Source organism: Hetaerina americana, unplaced genomic scaffold, assembly GCF_022747635.1.
Source record: "Hetaerina americana unplaced genomic scaffold, ioHetAmer1.1.p SCAF_3, whole genome shotgun sequence".
Taxonomy (NCBI): Eukaryota; Metazoa; Arthropoda; class Insecta; order Odonata; family Calopterygidae; genus Hetaerina; species Hetaerina americana.
In genome coordinates, this window is record NW_027286874.1 from 82,975,636 (window position 1) to 82,991,315 (window position 15,680).

The 15,680-nt window shown below is 34.4% G+C and overlaps 2 protein-coding genes across 3 annotated transcripts in view; one reads left to right on the top strand and one right to left on the bottom strand.

Moving 5' to 3' along the window:
- Positions 1–3: 3 nt before the first annotated feature.
- On the top strand, positions 4–5,990 carry LOC139690227 (CDK5 regulatory subunit-associated protein 3). Of its 2 annotated transcripts, none has more exons than XM_071587539.1 (11): positions 4–66; positions 244–418; positions 723–961; positions 1,058–1,328; positions 1,436–1,552; positions 1,637–1,726; positions 3,517–3,581; positions 4,081–4,230; positions 4,358–4,569; positions 5,268–5,439; positions 5,552–5,990. In XM_071587539.1, the coding sequence occupies exons 1-11, from the start codon at positions 61–63 to the stop codon at positions 5,621–5,623; spliced, it is 1,569 nt and encodes a 522-aa protein (XP_071443640.1). In that variant the 5' UTR covers positions 4–60; the 3' UTR covers positions 5,624–5,990. The 2 variants fall into 2 exon arrangements, with proteins under 2 accessions (XP_071443640.1, XP_071443641.1); XM_071587540.1 differs by having other exon boundaries at positions 4,084–4,230.
- Positions 5,991–7,997: 2,007 nt separating this feature from the next.
- The window catches only part of scaf6 (SR-related CTD associated factor 6), a 32,953-nt gene continuing 25,270 nt past the window's right edge, over positions 7,998–15,680 (bottom strand). Inside the window, exons 12-14 of the mRNA XM_071587453.1 lie at positions 14,883–15,281; positions 12,314–12,458; positions 7,998–9,327 (exon numbers count right to left, since the gene is read on the bottom strand). Coding sequence (XP_071443554.1) covers positions 9,199–9,327; positions 12,314–12,458; positions 14,883–15,281 — 673 coding nt within the window. The 3' untranslated portion in view covers positions 7,998–9,198. The remainder of the gene's footprint in view (positions 9,328–12,313; positions 12,459–14,882; positions 15,282–15,680) is intronic.

Below are 15,680 nucleotides of genomic sequence, written 5' to 3' on the forward strand. Positions count from 1 at the left end.
AACATTCATGATGTGTTGGCAAATGTGGTAGGAGGTAAACACAAAACAGATTGTTAAAACATGGAGGTATTTAATTTTTTGAATGTATTGAAATCTCAACCACATAAATGACATTATCATCTGAGCATTTATGTACATTGAAAGAAGATAGCGAATGCAACATTATTATGGAAGTTGATATATTAGCAGTCCACTTTGACTTATTCACTACAAGTATTTTTTTCTTGGCTTCTTTGTGTATAGGAACAACTTATACCCATTGATATCCATAAAAATAAACTAATAGATTGGTTAATAAGTAGGAGGCACTGTAAGAGGGAATGGCAAGATAAAATAATTGTAATACGAGAAAAAATAAACAATGCTATCCAAGATATGCCAGTCCATGCTGGGATTGCGGAACTGCTTTCTGGATCTTGTAAGTTCAATCAATTATTACTATATAGTAGTAAGTGTATAGTATTGTTCGCAGTGTTCGTTGGACATTGGTTGACGATGGTTTGGCTTGTTAATATATCCATCATTCTTAATATGCATAGTCTGTACTGTCGAAAACTCCCTCTTAACTTGCGTGTACACAGTTCGTTACTTTTTATTTTCATGATAATATGTTAGTGTTGTTTTTCTTTGTTCTATCAAATATTTATACGGCATAATAATATGAAATTTCATGAGGTGAATTGACTTACTTAAGTCTGTGTTTCTTTCTTTTGTGTTTTTAGATATTAATTATTTCCATTGCAAAAATATAGTAGAAATATTAAGAGAAACTGAAAAGGACTCAAAAAACATTTTTGGCATGTATGGCTCTCAGAGAATGAAAGATTGGCAGGAAATAATCAAACTTTATGAAAGGGAAAATGTTTATCTAATCGAAGCTGCTCAAATGTTGATAAGAAATATTAATTATGAAGTTCCAAGCTTAAAGAAACAACTAGCAAAATTTGAGCAAATACAGTTGGTATGTGGGTAACTTTTCTTACATTTTTACTTAGTTAGATTTGCCGAAACCATGGGAAAATTGTCTGAAGCTATTAGTTTTATTGAAATTACACAGGAATGTGAAAAAAAGGATGCAGATTATACCAAAACTGCTAATTCAGTCCAAGCTGAATTCAATAGCCAATGTAAGCAACTTGGAATCGAAGGAGTGAAAATTAAACGTGAGCTTGTTGCTTGTCTCGCCGATCTCCCTAAGATATTGAATGATGCTGCTAAGAAAGCAAAATCTTTAAAAGCTGCCCAAGAATTTTATGAAGCATTTGTTAAATTTATTATTGGGCGAGAGCATCATGGAGGTTGTTTGCCTCTTCTCAAATATATTATAGGTAGGTATTTGCTGGTATTGCTTTTACAATCATTTTGTCATTTTCTATCTTAAGTTTAGTTAATTATGGAAGTACGATACAGATGTAACTGTAAAATTTTCTCCAAGATCATGGGAATGTGACTACTTACGAATGGATGTATGGTGAACCTCCTCTGCAAATTGAAGAGCCACAGCTGGATGTTCAGTTTGATGATGAAGAACAAGTTGATCAAAATGATGAAAAGTTAAGTATCCTTTACAGTAATTCTGATTGCAATATTTATACATAAGTATAAAAATTCAACTTTGATTTTATAATTAAATTACAGATTGACTTTGGTGGAGAAGCTATTGATTTTTCTACAGTTAACGAATGCACATCCAAGACTGATGATGATCAAATAGATTTTGGTGAAGGTGAATATTTATTTAATCCTTTATTGTTAAAGCCTAAGGATTTTTCACTTTCATGATATCTCACTTGAAAAAAAATTAAAATATTGTATATGGGTTACGGTGAAATGAGTTGCCTTTAGCCACTAACTTCCACCAACTTATTTACAGGTTAATCGTCATTTGTCGAAAGGGTAATATTTGCATTGATCCCTGATTGGGTGGGGTCAACTGATCTATTATACAATTCACAAACAGCCTGGATTGTTTTTCCATTAATCTAATTTTGTTATTCAGGCAATACTTTATCTCTTTGAAAGAAATCCTTACCATAGGCAGGTAAACTAATTCAGCTAATAAGCTTTGACTACGTACCTTTTGCTTTACTTGGATGTGAATGTTGGGGCATTCTTAAGCAGTTGTGGCACTTAAGAGAATGTTTTTAATTATCATTTTAACCAGCCTAACTTCGCCCAGTCGATTGGTATTTGTGCCCTAATCTTAAGAGCTGTGACCATGACAGCATGTATGGAGTCTAAGTGGCTTTTCTTTCTTTCTTTATGCTATTAGTAAATTAGTGGTCCAAATATTTCCCAATAATCAACTGGAGTAGTAGTACGAGGGTCATCCGGAAAGTAGTACCCGTTCGTGAAATAAAGACACAAAAGTAAATATTAACAAACATAAAAAATTTTATTTGAAAGAGGATACTTTAAACTACTTCTCAACATAATCTCCAAGCAAATTAAGGCATTTGTCATAACGTGTGACAAGTTTCTGTATTCCTGCTGCATAGTCCTTCGCCGCCAGCTCATTGAGATACGCGAGGGACCCATCTTGCACAAATTTTTGCATAATGCAGATGGTGTTTAACAATTTCATAAACAATTGTTCGAGAAACATTGGGAAAATGCTCACAGATGTCATCAATTGTGACGCGCCGATCGTTCCTCACGAATTCGTCAACTGAGCTCACCAGTTGGTCTGTAATGACAGACGGTCTCCCCGAACGCTCATCGTCGTGTGTGTTCCCCCTCCCCATGTTGAAGTTGCGACACCACCGCCGAACAGACGACTCGTCCATTACATTGTCTCCATACACCTCCTTTAATTGGCGATGAATATCACATGGGCGAACGTTTCTTGCATTGAGGAATTTAATCACTGCCCTCACTTCACAACTGGCGGCGTTCTCAATTTTTTTAAACATTGTAAACAATCACAGAAACAACACAGGCAATGCTAGCGTCACGCAACTTGGCTCAGAGAAGGCAGACAAGCCACTGAAGCTATCTGACCTCGTCCAGCGGCTACTCGCGTCGTCAGCACTTCATGCGGCACGAACGGGTACTACTTTCCGGATGACCCTCGTAGTATTTAGGGTAGGCGACTGACAGCTGAGGTCATTTGCGCCATTGGTGATGGACAGGAAAGGATGAAGGGTGGAAAGAAACCCGGCATCCGCATTAGCCTACTCTTAACAAAAGGCGCCAAGGGGTCTACCGCTTAACGTCCCATCCAACAGATGGTGTACTCACTCAAAGTGCCCTCCAAAAAGCACCTCAAGTAGGGATCGAGATACCTCTGAAAAGAAGAAACACCGCCGGGATTTGATCCCGGGCCTTCTGGGTGGGAAGCCAGTATGATAGACACCGCACCATCTCGATCCCCTTTAAACTGGAATAGCATTCAGAAGCATGATTGTGATTCAAAGCTGTAGTATTCATTATTTTTATTATGCCATATGGAAAATCACTTTTGGCATGGTTAAATGGATTTCATGGTTATTTTTATATTATTTATACTTGTTTCAGGTGGAATTGATTGGGGCACTGTGGATGAGGCAATTGATTGGAACACTGTTGATGGTATCAGCAAGGTATGAATCTAATTATTGTATTATTCTAAAAATGGATTCCAAATGGTGCCAGTTTATTCAGTAATGTTGTGGTTATTAAGCCAAATATTTTTGCTGAGTAATGTTTTTAGGTTTTCCTGCTCTGTATTGAGTATACAGCTGTACTTAACACATTGTACATAGTTATATTTTGCACAATTAAATTAGTGATCTGCAGTCAGCCATTCCATTGTAATTTGTTACTCCTGGATGGCATTCCTTACAATGACTTGATGCAAATGAGTTCCATGATGTCACCATTTTGTTACGAGAGAGTGTGGATCATTTGATTAACTTTTTAATAGGCGTGAGCCAGGGATAGTGTCCAAGAAAATGCATGTTAATGCCATAAGTATTTGTTTCAGAAGCAATGAAAGCAATAGAAAGCAATTAGCAATAAAAAAAGAAATAATTATTTATTCCGGATACCTTTCATCTGACTTTATTGTTGTTAATCAGATCCTCCCTTGAAATATTTTAGCAGATTGACTTGGCAGATGTCACTTTGAATGAATCTGGTATTGTGGTAGAAGAAACTGGTATGTCTGGAGGAGTTGCCAGATTGAAGGAAGCATACACACTCCTTGATAATCCAGAAACAAGATATAAACTTATGGATGAGCTCCTTGAGGTACGGTCCTTTCAAAATTTTAATTTTGGTGTGAGAGGAAGTGGTTTGTTGCATCTAACTTTCAATTCATGTATATTACACCATTGAACCATTTTTTTACAACAAAAATACTTAATGATTTATTTAGCTGGAGTCATTTTTGCTGATTCGTTTGTCTGAAATGGCAGCAAGTGATACAGATCATCTGATTGGGTTAAGCCAGATGTCAGAAGCACCAGCATTGTTACAAATGCAGACCACAGGATCTACATCAGCTATGTTGAAACAAACCCGAGATGTTATAGCTGCTGTGTTGGACAAGCGTGCCTGCCAGTTACATAGTATAAAGCATTCTCCCAGGTAATGAACTCATTGAAAAACTACTCAGTAAGGCTTATTTACAATTCCTCGTGATAAACAAGCATTTCAAAGTAAAATTATTTATGTATTATTAGTCAAAATATTCACTTTTATATTATTTATTTTTGGTATTCTTTGTTTTGAGGGTTTTCTTTCATTGAGTTGACAAATATGCCGTCAATCATCATGGCATGTAAATTTTAACCAGTACAAGCTCTTAAAAATGCAGAAATTTCAGTTGTAAATCATTTGCCTTGACCGAAACTAGAATCCAGGCTCCCTTAAAAAGTTCTTTTAAAAAGCATAACTGAGCAATAATCTGGATAATTCATCAATGAAAATATTAATTTTAAGTGCCAATGCATCTTCATTGCGTTAAAAAAATTAAATTTAAAAAATATATTTCAAACTCGAAAAGGGTGATGAAATTAATATAAAGAATTAAAGGTAGAATTAATGGATTTTTTAATGGGAAATGTTTTTGATTGGTCATTCTCACAGTTTTTAACTAACTAGTCCATCATTTTCTCAAAAGTTGTATTAATTGTCAAAAATTTAATTAGCAACCGAGTCATTAAACAAAGAATGCCTGTTAAACAAAGAATGCAGCTGACTGCCAGAAATTGATTTTATATTAGCTGAGTGGATCCATTCCTATACATATTTTGATTATTAATAAAAGCCATTATTATTCATAGGTATGTTGATCAGCTAGCATTTACATTGAAACAAAAATTATCAATTATGGATAAAATACTCTTGTCCAAGAAAGCTCTACAGGAGAAGAAAGAGGAAGCTACAAGTGGTGCTATAGACATTCAGCCTAAAATAAAACTGATAATTAATAAAACAAAGGAATTGCAAATGGAGGTAAGGAATGTGATGTTATTGGGAATCATTTGAGTCAACAAAATTCCAATGTTTGGCAAAAATGTCTTGTGATCATTTAAGCAGAAAAACTTAAGTCTTGTTTTACTTTCAGATTGAATTGGATATCTCTAGAAAGTATAAAAACAGGCCATGTAACATAATGGGAGGAGCCAACACACTTTAATTTTTTTGTGCATATTGTGTCAACTCTTATCAACACCTTCCAAACTGACCTTCAGGTTGATTACTGTGTTTATTATTGTATAGCCAATTTTTTGATGAATCAGAGTGTATTAATATCTAGAATTTCCTGGCTATTCAATTGCTTAAAAGGGATTCATATTGGCAAAACATTAGAAAAACTGAATCAAAAATGTATATTGTGGTAACAAATTTTGAACTCAAATCAGAGAATTAAAGAAGATATTTTCTGTGAGAAAAAGGTAACTAAAAAAAACCTGTTTTGTTAAATAAATATGGCCTAACGTAAATCATTTCACTTTCATTTGTACATACATCTTGAATAAAGTGTATTTTTATTTAATCAATAATCATTTTTTAAATTCCTGTAAAATCCCATGATGAACTTAATAGTTATTAGTGGTGCAATATCTTTTTCTTTATATATATATATATGTGTGTGTGAGTGTGTGTGTGTGTGGGTCATGGTAGTCCAGTGGGTAGAGCGTTGGACTGCTGACTGGAGGGTCTCGGGTTCGATTCCCGGGCAAGGCACTCTGGGCAGCTGCAGCTCCACCCAAGCTAAAGTGATTATTCGGGTTCCAGGTCTTCCTGGGAAACCATAACCAGCACAGGGAAAGGAACTGGCCTACCCTGGATGTGTGAATTTCACATGCCGTATAGGGCTTAGTACTGGGTGAACTCTACCATCACCTACTAAGCCAACCTTTGGGTTGATTACTGTGTTTATGGTATATATATATATACCATATACACATATATATATATAAAATATATGTATGTATATATACCATATATATATATATATGTATATATGTGTGTGTGTGTGGGTGTAGCCTTTTTTTCTGTCATATACAGAGAATGCCATTGAACTTCTTATCACTATTTTATCACATTAATTCAACAAAAACTTTTCCTATATTGCAGCCAATGAAATCCAAATTTGATGTGTGAAATAATGTTTTATTGAATGTTTCTGATTTTTTAACTAAATATAAAGAGTATGAATAAGCATTTTAGGTCATAAATATGTTCAAATCTTTCAAAATCACCAATTCTAATAAATAATGTAGGTATTACAATTCAGCTCTATAGGACAATTTAAATGAGAAAACATTTTATAAAAATTTAGGTATATCAAGTAACATATTCATAAACTGAGCTAAGTTACCTCAGCATGCACCAATTACCCAGTTAATTTAGAGCAGAACACAATGTAAAAGGGTATTGCCACTTATGAAATCATTACATTACAATTTTTCCAATACATTCCTATCAAAATAAAACTGATGTACTCGTAATTCCAGATTTCAACACAAAAATGTGATGTAGTTCCTGAAACAACCTGTCGGTCCAAGCAGTACCAATTTATTTTTGCAATAACATCAAATTTTAAATTTTTTACAGTGGTAGGTGGAACTTCAGATCATGTTCTACTAACAAAAATACTTGTATTCATAAATATATGTACAGCTGGAATTTTTGTATCCTTTAAAAATATGAGTCATCTCAATAGTTTTTTCAAGATCACCCTTCAACGTTAAATAACAGTGGATGAGGTCCATCAAAATTAACTTCCATTAATTATAATACTCTTCAAATACATGAAGATACTTAACCCATGAAAATGGAACGAGCATTCATTCCAAGAAATATGATAATACTCCAGAGCTTCATATCTGAAGGCAGTATCAGTCTTATAGAGGTTGCTCTCCAATCAAAAAACCTCCAGGAGAATAGTAAAACTCCAAATGATAAGCAACCCAGAGAATGTTGATATTCTTCATATAAACATATTACTGTGATGCTTATTAAAATTATTTATGGATCCTTTTCCATGAGTCATGAAATCTATCCGATCAATAGTAATCTACAGGTACTCTCGGAAAGTTCAATTCCAGGTGGCCCAGTACGATTCCCAGGAAGAAGCAAGGGTAAACAAAATCCATCTCTGGATTTGAAACTTCTGATTACATTTTTTCAGCCCAACTCCCATTTAACTGAGATGTGTCCACAATGGTTGTTACTTTCAACTAGGGTTGCAGAAAGTAACCATTTGCTGTACTTTTATTATGTAACATTCTTCTATAAATGGAACTAGCAGTAGCTGCTGGCCAACTTGACAGCCCATGCAATCTTTGCATGTCACTTGTTCCTGGGTAAAATTACTGGATGTTCATTAATAAGTGGAGGTACATTTATTTCCCATTTAAAATGCATGAAATCATATGATAACATTAACATAACTTAGCTATAATTGAGATGAGATGCATCCAACACTCATAGCATCACAAAGCTAATAATGAACAGAAATTGGGTTGGCCATGGGTAGATGCTCCAAAATTTTAATAGAATATTTTACCTTTTAAGTCTCCTCAACATTCTGTAACTCACACATGATACCACCTTCCCCAAGAAACTTTCTACATGGACATAGCACCCAGAAATGACAACTTAAGTGAAAATATGCGGAACATTAATTCATCCTACAGTCAATACATTTCTTTAACTATGGCTTATACCATGGCAACCATTGGTTATTAAAAAATAAATGAAGAGTCAATTTTCTAAAAGACTTTGTTTTATTAGTTTGTTTGATATATGCATAATTATCTATTTTTTCCAATTGCATAAAGTGAGTGAACAACATGTCACTCTTAGCAGCAAGTATAAAACCTGTAGTCACGACAGCACTAGGCAATATGAGACTATGGCTGGATCCACAAAATAAGTAAGATATTTTCTTTAAAGAAAGGATAGAAGACTTTTTAAAAACATTTATAACAAACAGGCATTCAATCCTCCACAACTGAGGTCCATCAGTTTTTTTTACCAATCATCACATAACATCTAATAAAACAAAAACAACAGAAATCACAAATATTGCTACTATTTCATTTCACTTAATCTTTTGGAAAAGAATGAACAAGACTTGAATTATTACTTGATCCTTCATCAAGATGGGAATAGATGATCACATATGCTGACTTTAAAACCACCTTCACTACTGGATCTTTGCAAGCACCGCCACACCAGGAAAAATAGATAACACCTTGAGAGTTTGATGTAAATATCATTGGGGTGTATAGTAACCAGGCACATGATTTGCACATCTCTTCTTCCCCAGTAAAAGATTGCAAATGAGAAACTTCAGTTTCACAGGCCTCAATCCATAGCAATTAAATGCCAAGTTCCACAAAGAAGAATCACTCTTTTATGTTTATACAGTCCTCATCAAAATGTTTTAAAATCCAGCACTGCAATCACCAACATCAGAAAATTTACCTGGATGCCGTGTTCAAATTATTCCCTTCCAAGCAATCAATGACTTGGCCTCACAGACACAGCATGGAAATTATTTAGTTTCCAAAAAGCCACTTCAATTATTTCCTTAGTGTTCTTGGATATTTTCTGCATAGCAATTTCTCTTGTTCCATAGCACTTCGAAAAGGAAATTTCATTTGTCTTGTTCATTGGGACATGGAGCAAATTGTTTACAGGGGACATACAGGCACCAACCATTCACTCATTCTCACAGCCACACAGTATTGTCCAACACTACAACCACTCCTCAGCACGTGCTTTCATTCTGTTTATGAATGCTTGTCCTTTGCTCTTACGGAAATTTTCATAAGGGTCATTCAAGTTGACACCCAATCCTTTGTACTGATCTGTCCTGTCCCTTACCTGTATAAAAAATAATTTTAATTACTTCTTTCATACTTATTCATACCAAAGGATAAAGCACAATGATTTGAAAGATAGAGTGCCAACAGAGAAAAACAAGCATTAACTCAAAAATCGTCTCAAAACTATGCTAATAACATCAGTACATCATTATATGTCTGTTTTTTAGTTCATTATTCATCCTATAAATATAATTCCTTCAAAAGTTAAAAGTACTGTGGATATATACATGAAAAATCTTGCCTGAGTTAAGGCATAGAATGGATAAAATTATACAAAATGTGGTGCATTACACTTTCCAGCATATTTTTCTATCCCAAAAAATTATGTCCTGACAAACTAGTGTTAATTTTGCTTCCGCATAAAATATTAAAAAGTTTAAAGTTTTTAACAGCTATAAGATATCTGACATTAAGCACATTCTTTATGATATTTTTTTATTCCACCTATACCCGTCAAAGTGAATTATGAAAAAGGTATACAGACAAAATAAAGGATTTTCATAACAATAATACTAAGTCACAAATTAGAGATATTACAGATAATAACCAACATTCATATGAAATTATTGACTCTCTCCTTAAATGCCATTTATTTTTTCACAATATTTTAAGTTGCTTCACAAAGAGTAATCATAATTTGTTATAAACATAATTTAGTGCACTTAAATTTTATTTCACATTGCTAGTTAATTGTGCAATGCATATGCTTCTAGCGTCATTGATCTGCTCAGCATTGCATCAGTGACAGCCATTGCAAGTGAAAACATGTTCAGTGGGCTTACTGCAAAAAGTATAAATAACAATGCTGCATTGAAATTTTGCTTTCTCCTCAATAAATCATCAGTAGCAGCCTATGTCATGCTGCGGGAGGATTATTGAGACTGATAAAGAATTCTTCCATATAGTACAGATAGGAATTGATATTAAATGTTTTAAAGAGGGAAGATGATTCATTTCAAAGAAAGATAGACCTAAAGCTCTAGTCACTGCTCTTATGGAAGTAAACACTAACACTACTGCTGCCACTGTGAGAGAAGAGCATCATGAGCACTATCATCATATAATTTCATTGAGTGCATGCCACACACTAATAAATATTGCACATATGACGTGTGTGCATAGTGTGTTCCATAAAAACCACCATGAAATTGGAATTATCTCGCAAAAATTAATGTGAAAAGGGTTCCTCATCCTCTCTCTAGCCCAGACCTAGCTCCATGTGACTTCATCCTACCCACAATGTGAAGAAACATTTGTGGAGTGTTATTCATAATCTGAGAAAGACATCACCAAAATGAGCACATTTCAATGATTGCTACTGAAGCAATTCTAGAGTCAAAGCAATCATACTTTTTTCACATACATATTAAGAAAACAATGAAATAAAGTTAAATATTTTACAAGAACTTATTCAAATAAAAAAATTGATGATCACTCTTCATTGATGCCTTGTATATAATTAAATGAAATTATAAAAAAAAGTGGATAGGAAACAGAAAAATCTCTACATTTTGATCCTGTTTAATTTGACCAGAAGCATTGCACACATTTTAGTAAGGATAGATTGAAATGTATCCACAATAACATTTAAAGTCATTATCTAATCCGGTAACTTAAAATAATAAATGCAAATGATTATCTTGCACAATTGGATCAAAGCATACCCATTGTGATGATCAATTATTTAATGATAAATAAAGACTTATTAAAAAATATTTATTGAAAAGTTGCATATAAATCCTAAAACATCACTGTGAGTCCAATCTTCACTTCTGAGAGGAGTAAATTATTAACCCATAAATATATTGTGGACATTAATGCAAATGAATGCAGGGCTTCCTTCTCAAAAGTGGGAGAGCTCACAGATAGCATTCCAGTAATACCATTTTCTGTCTGGGTACAACCATTTCAATCTATCCCTAATTCTTTCACTTGGTCAGTCAGAGATGAGACACAATTGATAATGCATTTAGTACTGGGCTATTGAAACAAGAATAGATGGTGGAGACAGATTTGTCAGCCTCCAAAGATAAGGAATATTGGATAAATTCAAAGAAACAATGAAAATTGTTTACAGTGTTAAACTTGGCTCTCCCCCATGAAGGTACATAGTGGATAGGAAGCACAGCATGGAAATGAATTTTCCAGGAAGCTAGATGCCTAGTATTCTCACATATATTTTAGGTTTCTGAATGATAAAATGGATGCCATCTGTCCAAAACACCAAAAAGAGCGTATTCTGCACAATTTGGAAATCATAAAAAAAAACAATCATAGCTCGAAGAGGGAAAGCTTGTGGATATTGTGTTTGAATTTTTTATTTCTAAGTTTAATATTATACTGCTTTCTAAACTCATTTTTTTTAATTAACTGAATTTAAATAATAACCAATTATTTTTACTTTTATAGGACATCAAGAAAAAATATTCCCATTGAGTATAGAAAAAAATACTCTTCCATCAATGGTGTATTAGGCACACCTGCACAGTTTTGATGGAGGAAATTATGTAATTAAAGTTCAAATTATTACAACACCCACCGTATTTACCTGATTTGGCCACCAGTGACTTTTTTATACCCCAACTTGAAAAAATGGCTGGGCTGTAAATGATTTGTCGAACTAGAGCATCGCCAACACAGATGCCAATTTTGAGGACCTTCTGAAATCCTACTTTTTGGGCAGCATAAAAAAGTTACAGGAATGCTAGGAGATATTTATCGAGCTAATACGAGACAATTATGAAAACTTTTAAAATCTGACCAACATGTTTTTCCTAAAGACTTTTAGAACAACCCACACACATGCTTCAAGAAAATTTACGAATCATTTCTTTAATTCAAAGGAATGAAGGCTGTTACAATCATTTTTTTATAGAATAGCATGTAAGCAAACAAAGGACATTTATATTAGATTACTTTGACAAAAACTATTGACACGCAAAGGCAAAGAAAATGAAAGTTAAGATTCTCCCTCTTTTTCTTACCTCTCCACCTGATATTGGTGTTTCTATGCCTTGCTCCTTAGCTCCCAGACCAGCACCACCCCAACCCATTTTACGTAACATTTGATGGCCTTTGTTACTCTCATCAAGTACCCTTTCAGGTCCTTTGCCACCATATGTTGAGCCCCTGAAAAGAAATGTTGTTTAATTTTTAGCCACAAGTTTTTTTAGTGAATTTGGTTTGAGATGGATGATGACAGCCAAGATTACGATGTACAGCACAGAAAATGAGTATGCACATAGTGAGTCTTTATTTAAGTATTGGCGATCCAATTACCAAATGCAGTGCAGTAATCAGCGACATCACACATCAATATGGTGGATAGTTATAAACGAGGTGGTCAGGTAATGTTTTCTGCAACTAGTTAAATTTTAATTACCAAATACACGCTATTTTCTATCTATGAACATTTCCAGTACTCCCTTAATTCACCTTTTCAAAACTGAAATGATACTTTTTGTTTTTAATGAGTTTCCCATGGACAAACCTGTGATACAAAATGAGTACTCCCTTATATTTTTTCCCAGCAATTATATTACGAAATTTAATATCTTTGAAAAGTTTCTTTAAGTATTTCATATTCTTCATTAGAAAAACATCACATTTCATAGCATCAAAGTTAACTTTCAGCAAAGTAGGAAAAGTGACATTCTCTCCTTTTATGGGATTTCATTAAAATGTTAATAAGTGAGAGAACCTTGATGGTATATTTATCTCATACTGTAAATAATGGTTTACGCCAGTCAGGTAAGGGTTTATTTTAAAATTAGAGGGTATCACACTGCTTATTGTTAGGTTCCTTAAGGAGACCATGAGCTCCCAATCCTTAAGCCTAACTTGGAAGGACACATCCATTTGTAGCGACAAGATGTAATCAGGTGAAGCAGTCGAGTGATAATAATGGTCAACTGAAGTGCTTGAGATTTGAAGGAGATTATAGATAATTAAGAAGAGTAAATGGATAAATACAATTTGATTAGAGTTAGGAAGAATAATGAAACACTATATTTGTATCTTGTACTAGTACCAGTAGAGAGAAACTGACAATGAAAGAGAACTCATTACTGAGTTTTAAGGTCAAGTTATTAGAATAATGGCAAAAGTTAAATGGAATGCCATTGCTAAAAATAAAAATACATTGAATGATAATGCTAAGAATAAAGGTAATTAAGGTAGAACAAAGGACCAACTTTGACTATTAGGTAGTTAGCATTAAAATTTTTCGATTTGTCTTCATTATATTTGCAATTTCATTTTGTTCATAAAAATGTTTTATTGCAATAAAAATGGTTTAAGCAAATTGGAAATTACATATTAAGACGTGGATTAGTGAAAACCAACAAGCTACAGAAGAATCTTGCAGGGAAAAGAATCGTACTAAAACTTTCATCCATTTTGTCAGTCTATTCTGTGAAGGAAGGGAGGTGGTAGTCCAGTGAGCAGAGAGCTGGGCTACTGACCCAGGCTGGATTGCACTTGAAATCTCTAAGATCCCTCAGACTTACCTGTCCTGTCTCCTTATCTGTCTGATTTTTTAATAAATGTTCTAGATCTTTCTGGGAAGCTATCGATGACATAGGGAAACACAGTGGCCCCCCTAACCTGATTGAATTTCAAACATCACTGGGCTTAGTACAAGGTGAGCTCTACTCTAATCTATCAAACTAGCTCTCATGTTAATGAATGTGATTTGGTTATTCAGCAAAGTTTCCACAATATCCCACTCTTATCACTTAATTTTCTCCATTCACCCTTTGAACCACGTAAAATGATGTGATGAATTTCCAGTGTGAACTTGCATTTAATGCTAAAATTAATATACAGATGTAACACACTGTATCAATCACTGGCAAACTAAGCAGTAATTACTACAGAAGCAGCAGTTTTTCTACAAAAAGAATAATAGAGCAATCTTAAAAAAGAACCATTTTGAAAGAACCTTTCCTCTGTTCTATCATCTTGGTTTGCTTATATTAAGACATTTATATAATTATCAAGTTTTACATAATGCTAGGTTATACAGGGTTAACTGCAATCCTAAACTCCACATAGATCTTCTACTTTTATCCTACACAAAACCCATACACATTTGTCCATGCAAAAACTTGGTATTGTATAAAAATGTTTTATGCATAGAGGACCTAAGTTATACAATTTATTACTGAATTCTTGATTCAACATAGAATATTGCTCTACTTGCTCTCGTTAATACCCCACACCAGTAACATTCGTCTCAGTTATTTTATTTCCTGGGAAACTCACAATCCACATGTTCTTTTTATAAATTATTATTTCATGCCCATTACAATGATTCTGATTTGCCCTCGATAATAATTGCAATCTTTTTGACTGACTGGATAACAAAAGCTTATTAATCCACACATCTATCTGAGGTGACTTGATAAGTCACCCAGTTACTTTCATTCCTTCCTCAAGCCTTTCCAATGTCTCTCATACCAATTCCTTTATGTATATGCTGAAAGCCCAGTTCATACAAATGGAAAATATATACAATAACAAAATTACTATTTTCAATGAGAGCCTGCTTACATGAAAGATGGTGGTGTGGGACTCCTCTCCGGGCTCTTTTTCCCAGATAAGGCTCCTGGTGGAGGCGATAAAGAACGTGACCTTGACCGTGACCTCCCAGGACCAGGATCACTGCCTTTTTTCCTGTGGCGTGTGTTGGATGATGGCTCAGGAGAGGGTAATGACCCTCCTGAGTTCCTTTTGCTTGGACTGCTGGTCTTTGCTGCCACAGCTGCTGCTTCTGCAGCTGTTAGAAGCGGGCCCTGGGATCCTTTGCCAGGTCGAGGAAGGAGGGGCATGGGCATTCCTGAAGAATTTAGGGCATTAGAATTTGGTAGGAGAGAAGATGGTGATGAGGTTGCCCGTGCCAGCTCACCATGCACCTCATTCTCAGAGATTGGACTCTTACTTCTTGATTTACTGTGAAGAAAAAAGAAACATGATTTAGGCATTACTTTTTTAATATCTCCGATTACACAAAATTTTTTATTTTGAGGGTAGTTTGAAAGGTTCTCAGAATCACCACCAGTTGTCTGCAATAGCGCAATGAGTTTCCTGCATAGTAATAGGTAATCCTTAATGAGTTAACACGCAATGCATCAATGCTATGGGAAGAGATCTGTGGCTTGGATGCCTCTCAGTTTTTGTTCTCATGTAGTGATTTGTGAAGATGGAAAATTTTGGGATTTGAGCAGTGATTAAATACCACTTAAAGAGAGGTATGAAAGCAAAGGAAATTCATGCTGACTTTCAGAACACACTGGGAGACTCTGTTCGTTCATATTTGACTGTTGCCAAGTTGAATTACAAATTTAAGTT

What these genes read in the sequence shown, in the direction of transcription:
- LOC139690227 (XM_071587539.1), top strand. An exon ending in TTATGGATGAGCTCCTTGAG is followed by an intron (nt 4,231 to 4,357) that starts GTACGGTCCTTT and finishes TGATTTATTTAG; the next exon opens with CTGGAGTCATTTTTGCTGAT. An exon ending in AGTATAAAGCATTCTCCCAG is followed by an intron (nt 4,570 to 5,267) that starts GTAATGAACTCA and finishes TATTATTCATAG; the next exon opens with GTATGTTGATCAGCTAGCAT.